Source organism: Rhinoderma darwinii, chromosome 4 (genome assembly GCF_050947455.1).
Source record: "Rhinoderma darwinii isolate aRhiDar2 chromosome 4, aRhiDar2.hap1, whole genome shotgun sequence".
NCBI classification, from domain to species: domain Eukaryota; kingdom Metazoa; phylum Chordata; class Amphibia; order Anura; family Rhinodermatidae; genus Rhinoderma; species Rhinoderma darwinii.
In genome coordinates this window covers 383,018,633-383,034,805 of record NC_134690.1, presented here as the reverse complement: position 1 = coordinate 383,034,805, position 16,173 = coordinate 383,018,633, and the positions used below count along the sequence as shown (strand labels likewise).

Here is a 16,173-nt window from a genome sequence, read left to right as displayed (position 1 = left end):
AAGCGAGACATAACATTTTTTCAACCGGATATATTGCTGTTACATACCAGTGATGGCGCCCCCTGGTGTTCTTTTGATTCCTTCTCAGAAGTTCCACCTAATGTGTCCAGTGGCGGTGGTCACACGTGCTCAGTAACTCTGTCCTAACTGATGGACCCTCTTGTACACATGAGGTGAAGTGATTCCTGCTATTGTGCAGCCAGCCTAAAGGAATTAGAGCACTGGAAGTAGGTTCTTACCGGCACTGAACATATTAGGTGGACTTTCTGAGATGGAATCCGAACAGCAGGGGGCGTCATAACAAACATATAATACCGATATCTAAATACAGGAGCATTGCATGGCTTGATCTAACAGGTGTATTATTTAGTTGTGGGACAGCACCTTTTTTGAACATCTGTCTATCACGTCTACTGTATAAGAAAGAGAATCAAGAATAATTCAATAATTAATAAATATTCTAAGATGTTTTTGGGCTGGTCTGTCATTATATCTGCATTATTAACAATTAGAAATTGTTGCTGTGTAGCTTTTTGTGTTTATTTTTACCAGTCAAGGTGCTAACCTGTACTAGCATTATAGCATTTTAGTGAAACAATGAATATAACATCATTGTAATATCATTTACTACAATTAAGTAGGTTCACCATGGTGAAATAAATGTACCTCATAGGGGTCGTCGGCATTGGACTATCCCTTTTTGTTAGAACGTTCTACTGACCGATCAGCTGTAATCTTTGGTGGAAACTAGCAGTAAGTTATCAATTCCCCTGCAGCGCCACCACAGGAAAAATGAAGCATTACACAGTTCACATTGATATCAATGTGATATCCATGTAATGCACAGATGTGCTGTGTCCTCCAGTGACCGAGACGCTCTTTGTAGCCACTCTGGCTCATAGATGAGTTTCCCGAATAGTGGACCTTCCTCTATTAATTAAAACAGACAATCCTTTCAATCCTTATCTGCCACTTAGACTGGCACATTAGAGGTAGCAGTAACCTGACGACATATTCAGTTCTTGACCATTTGGCAGCAACCAGGTAGTTTGCATGTGACTCCTCTGAATTCTTCCTGCTTGTTAGGAGTCATTGGGACATTATTTACCTACCTTCTGGGTTAATAGAGGTTATCCATAAAGGGGTTGTATGAGGTTAGAAAAAGGGTTCAAATTTTCCCCCAGAAACAGCACCACTCTAGTCTATGGGTTATGTCTGATTATCACTTAAATGGGTATTATGCTCACAAAAAATGATCACCTTATCCACTGGATAGGTGATAATTGTTAGATCAGTGCAGGTCCGACCGATATGGGACCTCCACCGTTCGCCAGAACGGGGGTCTCGTGCCCCCCGTTTCTTCCAGTTGCAAAACTGCTGCCGGGAGGCGTTAAATGGAGCGTAGGTCGGCATGCGTCCTGCTGCTACATTCAAGGTCTGTGGCATTGGCGGAAACTGCCTAAAACCTGGTACAGGTGCCAAGTCCTGCTGGAAAATGAAATCAGCATCCCCATAAAGCTTGTCAGGAGAGGGAAGCATGAAGTGCTGGGAAATTTCCTGCTAGACGCTGCGTTGACTCTGGACTTGATATAACACAGTGGACCAACACTGCTGCTCAGTGTCCAAAGTCCTGTTTTCAGATGAAAGTAAATTCTGCATTTTATTTTGAAATCTGCTGGTGTTGGTCCACTGTGTTATATCAAGTCCAGAGTCAGCGCAGCGTTTACCAGAACATTTCCCAGCACTTCATGCTTCCCTCTGCTGACAAGCTTTATGGAGATGCTGGTTTCATTTTCCAGCAGGGCATGGCACCTGCCCGCACTGCCAAAAGTACCAACACCTGGTTCAATAACCACAGGATCACTGCGCTTGATTGGCCAACAAACTCGTCTGTCCTAAACCCCATAGAGAATCTATGGGGTATTGTCAAGAGGAAGATGAGAGACACCAGACCCAACAATGCAGATGAGCTGAAGGCCGCTATCAAAGCAACCTGGGCCTCCATAACACCTCAGCAGTGCCACAGGCTGATCGCCTCCATGCCACGCCGCATTGATAACAACTCCGAAGTGCCACAGGCTGATCACCTCCATGCCACGCCGCATTGATAACAACTCCGCAGTGCCACAGGCTGATCACCTCCATGCCACGCCGCATTGATAACACCTCAGCAGTGCCTTAGGCTAATCGCCTCCATGCCATGCCGCATTGATAACACCTCAGCAGTGTCACAGGCTGATCACCTCCATGCCACGCCGCATTGATAACACCTCAGCAGTGCCACAGGCTGATCGCCTCCATGCCACGCCGCATTGCTGCAGTAATTCATGCAGAGTCAGAGGCCGACCAAGTATTGAGCGCATATACTGGACATACTTTTCAGTAGGCCAACATTTCGGTATTAAAAATAATTTTTGAAATTGGGCTTATTATTCTAATTTTCTGAGACACTAAATTTTGGGTTTTCATTAACTGTTACCATAATCAACATTAAAAGAAAAAAATGCTGGAAATAGATCACTCTGTGTGTAATGAATCTATATTATATAGGAGTTTCACTTGAATTGAATTACTGAAATAAATTAACTTTTTGATGATATTCTAATTCATTGAGAAGGACTAGTATATATATATATATGTGTGTGTGTGTGTGTGTGTGTGTGTGTGTATGTGAGTGAGTGTGTATGTGAGTGTGTATGTGTGTGTGTGTATGTGAGTGTGTGTGTGTATGTGAGTGTGTGTGTGTATGTGAGTGTGTATGTGAGTGTGTATGTGTGTGTGTGTGTTTGTGTATGTGAGTGTGTGTGTGTGTGTGTGTGTGTGTGTGTGTGTGTGTGTGTGTGTGTGTGTGTGTGTGTGTGTGTGTGTGTGTGTGATGAAGGGCATTACTACCACCTCTAATTTGCAAACATTATTAAGGCATTCTGCTGTTTTCTATGACATTTGCAATAAAATTATATCTTTTACACTTACGAGTTTGTGTCTTTAAAAAAACAACTTGAGGTTATAAAACGTCACTGGAGAGAAGGTACATATTACAACGTACGCATGGAAGAATTGTCTTTGTTATAATAACTATTGTGACGAGCATGCAATTACCAATTCCATAAAAGCCAACCCTGACTTCACAGTAAAGAATATTAACAATGGTAATACCAGAGTTGGAGCTGGACAATGAGGAATGAAACATAAAAGGCAATGTCTATTAACCTGTGAGACTTTATACAAGGAGAGATTGATATTAAAAATCCATTGTGACTGAGATGATTTTTGGGGACAAGTGATGCCTTTCCTGGTATGAAAGAATATAGATTTACAAGGATAAAATTCTGTCCTCAGAGAAAGTGAGAATAAGTGACCAGATGATTCTCTATTTGCTACCGAGAAGTTGCTTTACTGTATAGTATCTCCGATAGGACTAATAGATCATAATGGACCAGTCATATCTGTCATGGATCTTGTAAATACAGAGGCCATGACACGTGTTTAAACAGACCCTAAGGGCATGTTCATATAGGGCGGGAATATGCTTCGTAAAAGTACACAGCGTATTCTCCCTGGACGCCGCAGGGAATTCAGGCCAAAAATACGCACCAAATTGTGATTTTTAGGCCGGAATATCTGCTGTGGAAAATAGCACATTAAAAAAAAAAAAATCTTATACTTATTCAGAACTCTCTGCTCCTGCGTCCAGCCCGGCCTCCTGGGGCGACTTTTCATCCCTGTGACCGCTGTAGGCTGTGATTGGCTGCAGCAGTCACATGGGATGAAAGGTCATCCCTGGACACCGGGATTTTTTTTCCTACTTGCGTTTTTTGTGGTCGGAGTCTCTACGATTCCGCAACAAAAGTCGCAACATTTAGCTATTTGTTGCTGGTTTTATATCCCTATTGAATTTAATTGGGAAAAACCGCAACAGAAAAGCATTGCAAACGCAGCATAAATTGACATGCTGCGGACTTAAATTCTGCACCGCGGGTCAATTTATGAACGTTTTTTTCTGCAAATTTTTTATGCAGGGTGTGGATGAGATTTGTTAAAATCTCATTCACTTTGCTTCTACTGTAATACGCTGTGGATATATATAATCCTTGCCAAATACCCAGAATGTACTGGAGACCCCCGGAAAAAGGGGTGACTTCTCAGAAGAGTTTGCAAATCTCTCGGATGCGCCACGTCCTATCTAAATACTCGCGGGATATAAGTAAATGTCTGATGGATGCGGGTGCCCGCTCTGGGGTAGGCGGAGAATAACTAGAGAGGTGGCATTTGTGCGGCTCTCTCCATTAATTCCTACAGGGGTTATGGAAACAGCCAAGGATATGTAGATATGCCATAAATGTTTAACGTAGAAATACCCTATTAAAGTCCATAGTAAAATATGACAAAGCCGACATACACAGCGTTTTGATATGTGACGTTTTATAGCGTGTTTAGGTTTGTGGCGTTTTTGTAGCGTGTTTGGGTTTGTGGCGTTTTTGTAGCGTGTTTGGGTTTGTGGCGTTTTTTTCATACTCTAGGTATGGCGTATGCGCCATAGGCTTCTCTATAGGATTAGAAAAAAACGCATGTAAAAAAAGCACCATGAAAAACATTTTATACATTTTTAACATCCTTTTGAAACGCTGAAAACAAAAATGTTCGTGAAGGAAGTCTCACAGTTTTTTTTACAATTTTCTCTGCAATATAAATGATATCCAAATATATATTTACCACAAAATTGAGGTAACAATTACATATTTTCTAGGGTCTTGTTCTAGGGTTCAAAATGAGTCTCATTTAACACCCTAAGAACCAGTGACCTTAAATAAATAGTGCATTTTTACAGGATATGCCACCAATGGCACAGACAGTGTGTACAACATTATGTTTTATAGTAGCACGTCCATGTAAAGTATGAGCTCGTAGTGTTATGGAAGCTTAGGAGCACAGCAGCGATTATATACACAGAACGTGTTGTGACTGAGTGGCACGTGAACAGGGGATAAATGATGGAAAAAAAACTACATTCCCCGGCAGGCAGTTCGGCTGTGACGTAATCAAAAGGCGCTGCGACCAAGCGTTACTATAGCGACGGAAGAGTCTTTTCGAGCCTGCTAATCCAGGGATGTCCCGCTCCAGGTACGGTGTATTTCTGCCGGGTAGGGCTATAGTTATCTTGCAGCTACTTCTGATCATTATATACATGAATAGGAACTGCATTTTTCTATTGATTATATTGATCAGAGTTTCATGATCGGCGACCGTGAATAATACATTTTCACAGGACTAAACAATGATTTAATCAGCCAGTAGATCGATCTTTATGTCAGCTGTCACCTTAAAGCAGTATTACCAACACAGACATGTATGGCATATCCAATGGAGCGCTGTAATCCCTACTGATCAGTGATTGGGGTGCTTGGCGCAGTTTTGGGTGGCACATTCCTTTTATTATGGGCTAAACTGGTGAAGTTTCCACTGCACTTAGCAAGGGTTTGATCCCAACAGTTCTATCCCCATCATTTATAGCATTATGGCGTATCCTGTCAAAATGGCATAAACGTATAGCATGTGTACGCCATTTTACATTTAACGCACAGAATTCATCAACAGAAAAAGTTTTATAAATACATGACATTACCTATATTGTTCAGCTCCTGAGTTACAGCTGGTATTATACTCCAGAGCTGCGTTCACAATTATGCAAGCTTCAGTGCTGGAATCTCCCAGTAGTTCCTGCTGTTTCAGCGTCTTCACAGATTGGTTATTTGCCACTGTTCACACCAGGCACTGTACAGTAATCTGCATACCTCCCAACATTTAGATCCTCATTTGGGAAGCAGATTATGTCCTGCCTCTGAACCACCCAGCAATGCTCACCAAACCTTCCTGAAACATCCACTTTTGGGTACATTTGCATTAGCACCCCCTTCCCGATTGTTGCCTGATTTGCAGGGATAATCCCATAAGGAGCTTAGATAAACGCTAAGGGTATGTTTACACGGCTTATTTTCGTCAGTTTTTCGGGCCAAAAACGGCGGAAAAATCGGAAGCAGAATGCCTCCAAACATCTGCCCATTGATTGCAATGGGAAAACGGCAGTCTGTTCCGATGGGCTGTTTTTTTACGCGGCTGTTTTGAAAAACGGCCGCGTAATAAAACGGCCGCGAGAAAGAAGTGCATGTCACTTCTTTGGCCGTTTTTGGAGCCATTTTTCCATAGACTATAGAAAAAAGGCTCCAGAAACGGCCGTAAAAAAACGCTGTGAAAAACGCGAGTGGCTTAAAAAACGTCTGGAAATCAGGAGCTGTTTTCCCTTGAAAACATCTCCGTATTTTCAGACGTTTTTGAGTTTGCGTGTGAACATACCCTTAGGAGGATGTGTCTGTCAACAAACCTGTTGACTGATTCCAGTAGTAACCATCAGAATTGTGAATGCAGGCTATAACTCAGGGCCAGTACAAGATAAATAGGGCCACAAAGTCACTCAGCATTTTTATGGAGATTATATCAATACATAAACCATAAAATGGTGTTCGAAGGTAAATCTACGCTAAATGCTAGACCTGTCCCAACGTAATATCGGTCAACTGGTATCTTGTTGTGTTAATCTGCCCAGATGTTTTTCTTGTTCCAGTGATAATCTTTGGGACTTGGCAGTCGCTGAGGTGCAGACTAAAGAAAATGTTGAGGATGACTCGGTAATGGGGACCGAGACTGAGAGATCTGTATTCTTCATCGGCAACAAAAATGGGGTAAAATGCACCTGTCCCTAATGTTTATTCCTATTGTCTTTCATAAGTCTCTTAATTTCTACTCGTAATAAAAAAGTTTCATAAAAAGCCACATGATATGTCAGATAGATGCGGCCCCCACCTCTGGGATCCAGACCTATCTCTAGAACGGGGCCCCCTCAACCCCGTTCTAGTTTTTTGTACTAACGCTGACTCCCGGCCACTTACTGATTACATAGGCAGGAGTTACGGAAACAGCGTAACTCCTGTGGATATGTCATGAATGTCCCTCATGGGAAAACCTTTTAACCCCTTCCCGACATTCGTCGTAAGTATTCGTCATGGAAAGCCAGTCCTTCCCGTAAAATGTCGTATACTTACAATAAATGGATTGCATCGGCTCAGAAGCTGAGTCAGTGCCATCATCTCCGGATGTCAGCTGTATCTTACATCGGGCACTGAAGTTAGCGTAGATCCCCGCCATTAACCCCCTAAATGCAGCGGTCAAAAGCGATCACTGCATTTAAGGTGTTTGCAGCTCATCCGCACCCCGGGTTGTCGGTGGCTGCAATGGCAACCGGAGGCCTAATAGTGGCCTCCAGGTTTGCCTAGTACGGAAAACTTCCAGTCCCCTCCCGGAGGCGGGGCCTAAAAGGCTTCTGTAGCCATCAGCAAGATGGCGCCGGCTCAGGAGATGAGCTGGTATAAACAACAGTGGATATTAGCTGTATGTTATAGCTGACATCCACCTGTAACGGCAGGAACTGGAGCTAGCTCCGATCCCTGCTATTAACCCCTTTGATTAAGCGATTGATGCATCTTTGTGGTTGTCAGCAGATTGGCAGCTCTGCCTTGCAATCACAGGGCTGCCAACTGCTACTATGGCAACAGGAGACCTAACAATGGCCTCCTGCTCTGCCATTACGGAAGCTGATTAGGCCCCGCCCGGAGGCGAAGCCTAATCCGCTTGCTGTCAATGAATGACTGACAGATCTAATACATTACACTACATAGGTAGTGCAATGCATTAGAAAAAAAAATCTGACAGTTGGACCTTCAAGACCCCTAGTGGGCTTAAAAAGAAGTGAAAAAAAAAGTACGATTCGCCGGAATCGTACTGACTCGCAGAATAAAGTTAACATGTAATTTATAACGCACTGTGAACGCTGTATAAAAAAACGATGCCAGAATTGCTGTTTTTTGGTCAACTTGCCTCCCAAAAAATAGGATAAAGTGACCAAAAAAGTTGCATGTACCCCAAAATGGTACCAATAAAAACTACAGCTCGTTCCGGAAAAAAAAAATCCCTCATGCCACTAAGTCTATGAAAAAATAAAATTAGTTAAGGCTCCAATACGTCATGAAATAAAAATATGCAGTTCTGCCGGCCCGAGGGGAACATTTCTTCTGTTTCAAGAGGCGATTTATTAAGGCACTAAAATTAGGGAACCAGGAAAGGGAGGGCCCAAACATATCTGCTGGAAGCGATGGTGCCCGTATTATACCAGGACAACACTTCCCAGCAAAAGACCCCAAACTGCAAATGTGCGGAGTGTAGACCAAAAGGGGGATAAGAAAGGACGCCATATATCAGTGCGACACTGGCCTGTGGGGAAAGGATTGCTTCACAGCGTAACACACATCTATGGATTATTTTAATGTTTTTTTTTACCCCATTATTATACCACCTGACTATGACCCTGATGTACTCTGCCCGGCTTACATATGCCCCACATTCTAAACTGAAATACCAGTAATACCCCAAACAAAACTACTGCCAAGCAAAATCTGCGCTTCAAAAGCTAAATGGCGCTCCCTCCCTTCTGAACCCTACAGTGTGCTCAAAAAGCTGTTTACTTCCACATATATGGCTCCGCCATACCCGGGAGAACCCTTTTAACAATTTTTGGGGTGTGTCTCCAGAGGCATAAGCTGGGCATGACATATTTGCCCCTGAAATGACATATCTGAGGAAAAATTAAAATTTTTACTTTGCACCATCCGCAGCGCAATCATTTATGGAAAAGACCTGTGGGGTGAAGATGCTCACTACACACCTTAATAAATGCCTTGAGGGGTGTAGTTTTCAAAATGGGGTCACTTCTCAGGGGTTTATTTTATTATTTCACTTCAGAGCTCTGCAATTGTGAACCAATACTCTGTACGTCGCCAAATTAGGCCTCAATTTCGCATGGTACTCTATCACTCCCTAGCGCTGTCGAATGTCCAGGCAAAAGATTAGTGCCCCATGTAGGGTGATTCTAAAACCGGGAAACTCGGCATGATAATTAGAGAGCTGTCTTGTTATGGTGGCACAAGCTGGGCACCACATATTGGCATATCTATGGAAAAAAAATCCTGTTTGCACTTTGCAACATAGAGTGCACACTCATTTCTGCAAAACACCTGCGGGGTTAACATGCTCACTACACCCCTAGGTGAATACCTTGAGGGGTGTAGTTTCCAAAATGGGGTCACTTCTGGGGGGCTTCCACTGTTTGGTCCCACAGGGGCTTTGCAAATGCGACATAGCGACCAGAAACCAATCCAGCTAAATCTGAAGTCCAAAAGCGCAATGGCGCTCCTTCCCTTCTGACCCCTGCCGTGTGCCCAAACAGCAGTTTATGACCTTATATGGGGTATTGCTGTACTCGGGAGAAATTGTTTTACAAATGTTGGGGTGCTTTTTTCTTTTTTTTTTTTTAATTTTGAGCTAAAGCTACGTCTTATTGGGAAAAAAATATTTTTTTTATTTTCACTGCCCAATTCTAATAAAATCTATGAAACACCTGTGGAGTCAAAATGCTCACTACACCCCTAGATAATTTCCTCAAGGGGTGTCGTTTTAAAAATGGAGCCTCTTGTGGGGTGTTTCCACTGTTTTGGTCCCTCGGGGGCTTTGCAAATGCGACATGGCCTCTGCAAACCATTCCTGCTAAATTTGAGCTCCAAAAGCCAAATGGTGCTCTTTCCCTTCTAAGCCCCGCCGTGTGTCCAAACAGCTGTTTATGACAACATGTGGGGTATTATTTTACTCAGGAGAAATTGCTTTACAAATTTTGTGGTGCTTTTTCTCCTTTAGTCCTTGTGGAAATGAGAGAAAATTGGCTAAACCTACTTTTTCTTTGAAAGAATGTAGAGTTTCATTTTCAAGGCCTGCTTCCAATAATTTCTGCAATAAACCTGTAGGGTCAAAATGCTTGCTATACCCCTAGATAATTTCCTTGAGGGGTGTAGTTTCCCAAATGGGGTCACTTGGGGGATTTTGACTGTTTTGGCACCGCAGGAGCACTTAAAACTGACATGGTGCCTAAAATATATCTTCTAATAAAAAGGAGGCCAAAAATCCTCTAGGTACTCTTTTTTGCTTCTGAGGCCGGTGCTTCAGTTCAGTTGCGCTTCCCTGGTAAAACTTTCTGTGTTACAAAAAAAATTGATTAAAAATAAATTTCTGCACAAAATAATGAAATTTGTAAATTGCACCTCTACTTTTCTTTAATTCCTGTGAAACGTCTAAAGGGTTAAGAAACTTTCTAAATGCTGTTTTGAAAACATTGAGGGGTTTTTAAATGGAGTGACTTATTAGGGGTTTCTAATATATGGCCCTAAAAGCCACTTCACAACTGAATTGTTCCCTGAAAAAATTGCCTCTTGAAAATGTGAGAAATTGCTGCTAAAGTTCTAAGGTTTGTAACGTCCTAGAAAAATAAAAGGATGTTCAAAAAACGATGCAGACATAAAGTACACATATGGGAGATGTTAATTAGCAACAATTCTGTGCGGTATAACTGCCTGTCTTACAAGGAAATACATTTAAATTTAGAAAAAGCGAATGTTTGCAATTTTTCACAAAATTTTGGTGTTTTTCACAATTAAATGCTAAATGTACCCAGCAAATTTTGCCAGTAACATAAAGTCCAATGTGTCACGAGAAAACAATCTATACGTTTATGGGCATTTGAAATTACTCATAGAGATTTTGTGAAGTTCTTTCTCATAGAAAATTTAAGGATGGGACCCACAGTATGTCAGAGGTAGTCCGAGGCAAGCCAGATATTTTTCTTTCTGTCACTGTCGGCGAGGTAATTGCTTGTCTCTGGCCTTCGGCTTGGGGTCACATGTGCCAGTAGTATTGAGAGAGGGCCTAAAGCCTTCTGAAAAGCGCATTTGATACCATACATTATTTTTTCACCAATACATTTTTAATTTTTTTTTATTTTTATTTTTTGTGTTTTTGTTTTTAAAAACAGTAAATTACCACTGTCATGGTTTTTATACACCATTTATTTCCCCCTATTGTCAGCCAGTGGGAGAGCAGAGAGCGCGTGTTTACAGGGCTGGGAGTGATAGATGTCAGCTGACCGCGTTCCAACGTGTATGGCCAGCTTTAGTTTATACCTTCATAATTGTTATCCACATGTATATGTTATATAATGTACGTATTGTAAGTATATCACTATGTAGTATTCGTAGCATTTTATATTGACCATATTTTTCATTTGTTTTTGATGCAGGGAAAAACCAGCATTATCCTGCGCTGTATTGACAGGTATTCCTCAACTTGTTTCTTCATAATTTGAGATCATTGATCCTTTTAGCAAACAATTGATTTTTACACATAAAGAAAAGCTGGGAATGAGAGTTGGTCTTTTGTATATGACACAGCACAAATCGTGTACACACTTCTTCCACATATGCCCAGTGTACTCAGTGAAGGACTAGATTCATAGTAAAATCAAAACGGTCCTCCCTTCCCGAAAGGTCCACGGTCCTGCATAATGGTCCCAGACCCACGGCGCTATCCTTCTTGGGATAGAGGCAGGACCAGATCCGGGCCTTTAGCCTGCATTTTTACACACATTAGATTACCAAGGCAGAAGGAGTTTGAGAAGAATTAAGCCTCATCACCCCCTTCTCTGCCCTCCGCTCCTTAAAGGGTTCTTCCAACTTTTCACATTGATGGCCTATTCTTAGGATAGACAATCCTTGTCTGATCATTGCTGGTCCAACACCCGGCAGGCCCAATATTCAGCAGAACGGAGTCAGTACCAACATGTAGCTGTGTTTTGTGCTGCAGCGCAGCCTCCATTTCACATGAATAGGGCACAGCCGCACACACAAGGGCAGCTCTACGATGAAGGGCCGCGGTGCTCCAGTTGGAGCCCCACCGGTCACACATTGATGGCCTATCATGAGGATAGACCATCACTGTTAAATGCTGGAAAACCCCTTTAAGCTGAAGACCTGATTAATCTGAAACCGACTAGTTGCTAGGGATGTTCTGCCTGACAACACCATATAAAAAAGACTGTAGCTGTTGAGTATTGTGTTCATAGCAACCAGTCCATCTGAAAAGCCTCAGCTGTAAAGCTCAGTGCTGAATTTATATTGTTTTGATGGGGGCACGGGGAAGTGCGGTTTGGCAGGCGTTACCTCGAGACCATTATCCAGCCTACATAATTTCTAATCCATTTTTTTATTAGCCCACTGCGGGCATTCGACTCTAGGAATAGTTTAGGATCTCCTAATCTGGAAAGGATGTTACATTTATAGATAGAGCAATCTTCTTCAACCTTTCCCCTGTTAACCATTACCTCGTGCACTCTTATTTAACAAACCTATATTTATCTCTCTATGATATGTGAATTATTGAACTCACTGACTCCAAGCTGTGGGCATATTAATGACCTTTGACAGAAAAAGTTAATTGACATGTAAACTACACATCTCTTAACCAAAAATTAACGCAAACCTCCAGTCGAAAAAAATAATGGACTATACATTAAAAAATGAATAGTTAACTGGCTGTTACGCTCCTGAATGATCCTTTCTGTGTTTCAGTCCCCCACTTTCCGGTATCCAAAATGGCCGCCACTGTCTCACACCCTTCCTTGGAGATTTTTCAAAATCTGAGACACGCCGTACCCCCTCCTCTGCCCTCTGATGGTCGAGAACTGATGAAGTTGGCGCTGCGAGACACAGTGCCAACACGGGCTTTATGCCATCAGCGCTCGTCCATCAGAGGGCAGTGGAGCGGGTGGGGGCGTGTTCCAGACTTTCAAAGAAGATCTGTATAGGAAAGCTTGAGACAGGGGCGGCCATTTTGGATACAGGAAAGTGGGGGACCAGAACGGAGGTCAGATCATTCAGAAGCGGAGCAGCAGGCAAATTGACTATACATTTGCAATTTATTGGCTGGAGGGTCGCTATAAAGAGGACCTGTTACTAGCTCACATAAGTTCAACTGGTTAACTGACCTGAATAGCTTTGTCTCTCTGATTCCAGCGCTGTTTTTGTTTTTCCTAGACCCCCCCCCCCCCTTACCCCAACCCATTCCAGAGATATGGCCCACTGTTTTGTTGGCTCCCTATATGCTAATTTACTGTAGTATCCAATGGGGTGGAGCCGGCTTCCCTGCCTCTGATGCTGACCAATTTTCACGAGGCAGCTTGAGGGTAGTTCCCACCCTATTGGCTAACTACATATCATTGGGTGATATCCCTGAAACGGGGGGGGGGGGGGGGTCCAGGAAAAAGAGAAAACCATCTCTGGAATCAGGGAGACTATTCAGGTCAGTAAACCATTTTAACCTCTCTGACCAAGTGGTCGGTCGTCTTTAAGTAAATGAGGGGTTGCCGATGATGATGATTATTATTATGCCATTTAGGTTTGTGATGAGAAAGGATCGTCATTGAAGTGAAGTAGTGTAAAAAATATCATATATGTTTTTGGAAAAGCTGGGTGACCGTGAGAATGGATAACATTACAGCGTATGGATCATTACCCGACTTTTCCAGGCATCTGAATGGCATTTCTGCAGTCTTCTATAAATAAATTTGGATGGGATATATATCAATGTATAACTAGACAGGTTTTTCATTTAGTGGCATTTAAATGTTGGTTGACAACTATAGTTTAGGAGGCTGTTTTGGTTGTCCGGAAGCAACAAACATCAAACTGATTCAGGCCAGACCCGCATAGACTGGACCCACTCCTTTACTTCCACTCATGCAGTTTTTAGAAAAAGAAATAATTGTGAAATGTGTATTGATGATGATGATAATGATTAGTTTAATTATAGGGATGAAGCTCCTAAACCCACCTTGGCATTAGAGTATACCTTTGGTCGGAAAGCAAAGGGACACAATACAGTAAGTATATAAGAGACCAGCAGAGATATACGGAAGTTTATTAACATTTTCTATGGAGATCCACGGCGATCGCCTGTTCTCCACGATATGGAAGGGGCTGTCTGTAATGAGACAACCCATTAAATGTCAGTATACGTGTGCAAATAATTTCTATAACTGGGCTTACTTGTACTGTACCGGGGAGCTGCCATTTATTTTATATAACCAATTCCATTCTATCAGTTACATATATTATAGACCAGGAGGATGGATGTCACGGAGTTTAAACAAGGTGAAATAACCATTATCTGATCTGCCTCCATAGATCAAGATGCTGGCGCATTCTTAGCGTGAAATATTGATAAAGTTTTATCAGTATGGAAATTCTGTTCCTTTACAATTAGTATAATCAGCGTAGGACACTGTGTTCTGTTCATAAAGATAAACCTTTTTTCCCCGTGACAATATTATATACTCGTGACAATATTATAATCGTAAAACATCAACTTCAAACTCGAAATCATACAGCCGGCCTTGTTCAATCATGTGTCCTCTCCAGGATCCCGCGGTATAGACCGTGTCCAAACTAGTGGGAAGATTTACAGCGAGTGCCCCCAAAGACTGCATCTATGCCAGTATAAAGTACAGTTCCCATTACCCCTTTGTTTTTTAAACTATATAAAAAAAGAAAATTAAATGGCTGCAAGTGCTAAATTGATGGGCAGAGAGGGGAGTCCGAGACATCGCTCCTACTTGTGTAGTACACTCCCTGGGTCTCTCTGATTTTTTTATTTTTTTTCCTGTGCTCATGTATAGGGAATGTCAGCTTCAATGTATCTGACTGTGATCTGCACAGCACATTGCCCCGTGCATGAGCAGTTGGCAGATATGGTCACAAAAAGTGCATGCAGAAAACAAAAAACAGCATCCATGGTAGAGGACCCAGTGAGGGTTAGGGAGGTAAACAATCTGAAATGGTAAATAACTTATTTTTATTTATTTTTTTTACTAAAAATACATTATAAATATGGAGAATGTGCATTTGGATTTAAAGTGGCCAGGATTAGAAAAACATGGCTGCTTTCTTCCAAAAAGAGCGCCACACCTGTCCATGGGTTGTGTCTAGTATTGCAGCTCAGCTCCATTGAATTGAAAGTGCCTGATCTGTAACACCAGACACTACCTGTGGACAGGTGTGGCGCTGATTTTGAAAGAAAGCCGACATATTTTTCTAATCCTTAAAAGGAATGTGTCACTAGAATTTTTTTTTTATTTTTTTTTCAGTTAAACAATTAGTATTTGAGTGATTACACATTGTTTTAATTTTTTCACAAGTCAGGAAATCTTATAAATAAGATTCTAATTTATAACATTTCCATATGCTGGGCACTAGGGGGAGCAGTTCCCAAAATTGTGGTAAAGCAACCTCATTGATTTATGCTGCAAATTTGGGGTGGACACACTCTCCTCTAGTGTCCTCACAGAATCCCCCCTCCCTTCTTCTGGCTAGTGCCAGGAGAAGGAGGGGTTTGAATCTTCAAACGTAGCACCTATGGTAGCACCAGGGCTTCCACACCCAGAATTTCTCCCCTGGAAATGACTGATGGTCCCCCCAGCCGTACGGAGAGAAAGTATGTATTGTCTGTTACTACAAAGTTATTACTACACTAGATGAGGATGGAGACGCTCTCTACTGGGCAGGATCGAATTATTGAATTTTTTTTACTTATTTCAAAACGTTTTTTTTTTTTCTTTTTAGCCAAAGGACGTTGCTCATTTTTGGGAACTTGGTGGAGGGACGTCACTACTGGATTTAATTCACATTCCAATTACTAGTGAAAACATCGGGTAAGTAGAATACACGCTGTACCATTCATTGCAAAACTTCAGTGCTGGTCTCATTTTTCTGTTGGTGTCCAAAATTTTTCTACCACCAAAAATCCATGAAAAACAAGGACCCTGCTGGCCTAGGCGATATTTATAGTGATGCACGGAGAATTTAGAGTTTCTGTAAAAAAAAAAAAAACATACTTGCAGGAAATGATCTTTGAAGTTTGTCTACCCTTCGTGTGACTCGTCCGTTACTTGCTGTCGCATAACTATATAGGAGTGCGATTTGGTTGCGAGTCACATACGATTTAGGCATTGCAACATCCGATAGACACCCAAAAAAAAGAAAAATTGCTGACGTGTCACGTGAGTTGCAGTCGCACGTGACTTACATTAAAATCTCTGCAGGCAAAGATGTGTGTGATCTGCGATCAAAAATCTCGATCAGGTCTCGTAACGCAACCCCATTCACAATCGTTATTTGCGATGTCGCGTTG

The 16,173-nt window shown here is 42.0% G+C and overlaps 1 protein-coding gene across 4 annotated transcripts in view; it reads left to right on the top strand.

The window, feature by feature from the left end:
- The first annotated feature begins 5,043 nt into the window (after nt 1–5,043).
- Nucleotides 5,044–16,173, top strand: part of DYNC2LI1 (dynein cytoplasmic 2 light intermediate chain 1) — a 38,458-nt gene continuing 27,328 nt past the window's right edge. For all 4 annotated transcript variants that reach the window (XR_012883264.1, XM_075863232.1, XM_075863231.1 and 1 more), the window contains exons 1-5: nt 5,044–5,121; nt 6,620–6,737; nt 11,231–11,265; nt 13,798–13,867; nt 15,606–15,694. Coding sequence is in view for 3 of the 4 variants with exons in the window: in XM_075863232.1 (XP_075719347.1) it covers nt 5,108–5,121; nt 6,620–6,737; nt 11,231–11,265; nt 13,798–13,867; nt 15,606–15,694 (326 nt within the window). In the remaining variant the exon portion in view is untranslated. The remainder of the gene's footprint in view (nt 5,122–6,619; nt 6,738–11,230; nt 11,266–13,797; nt 13,868–15,605; nt 15,695–16,173) is intronic.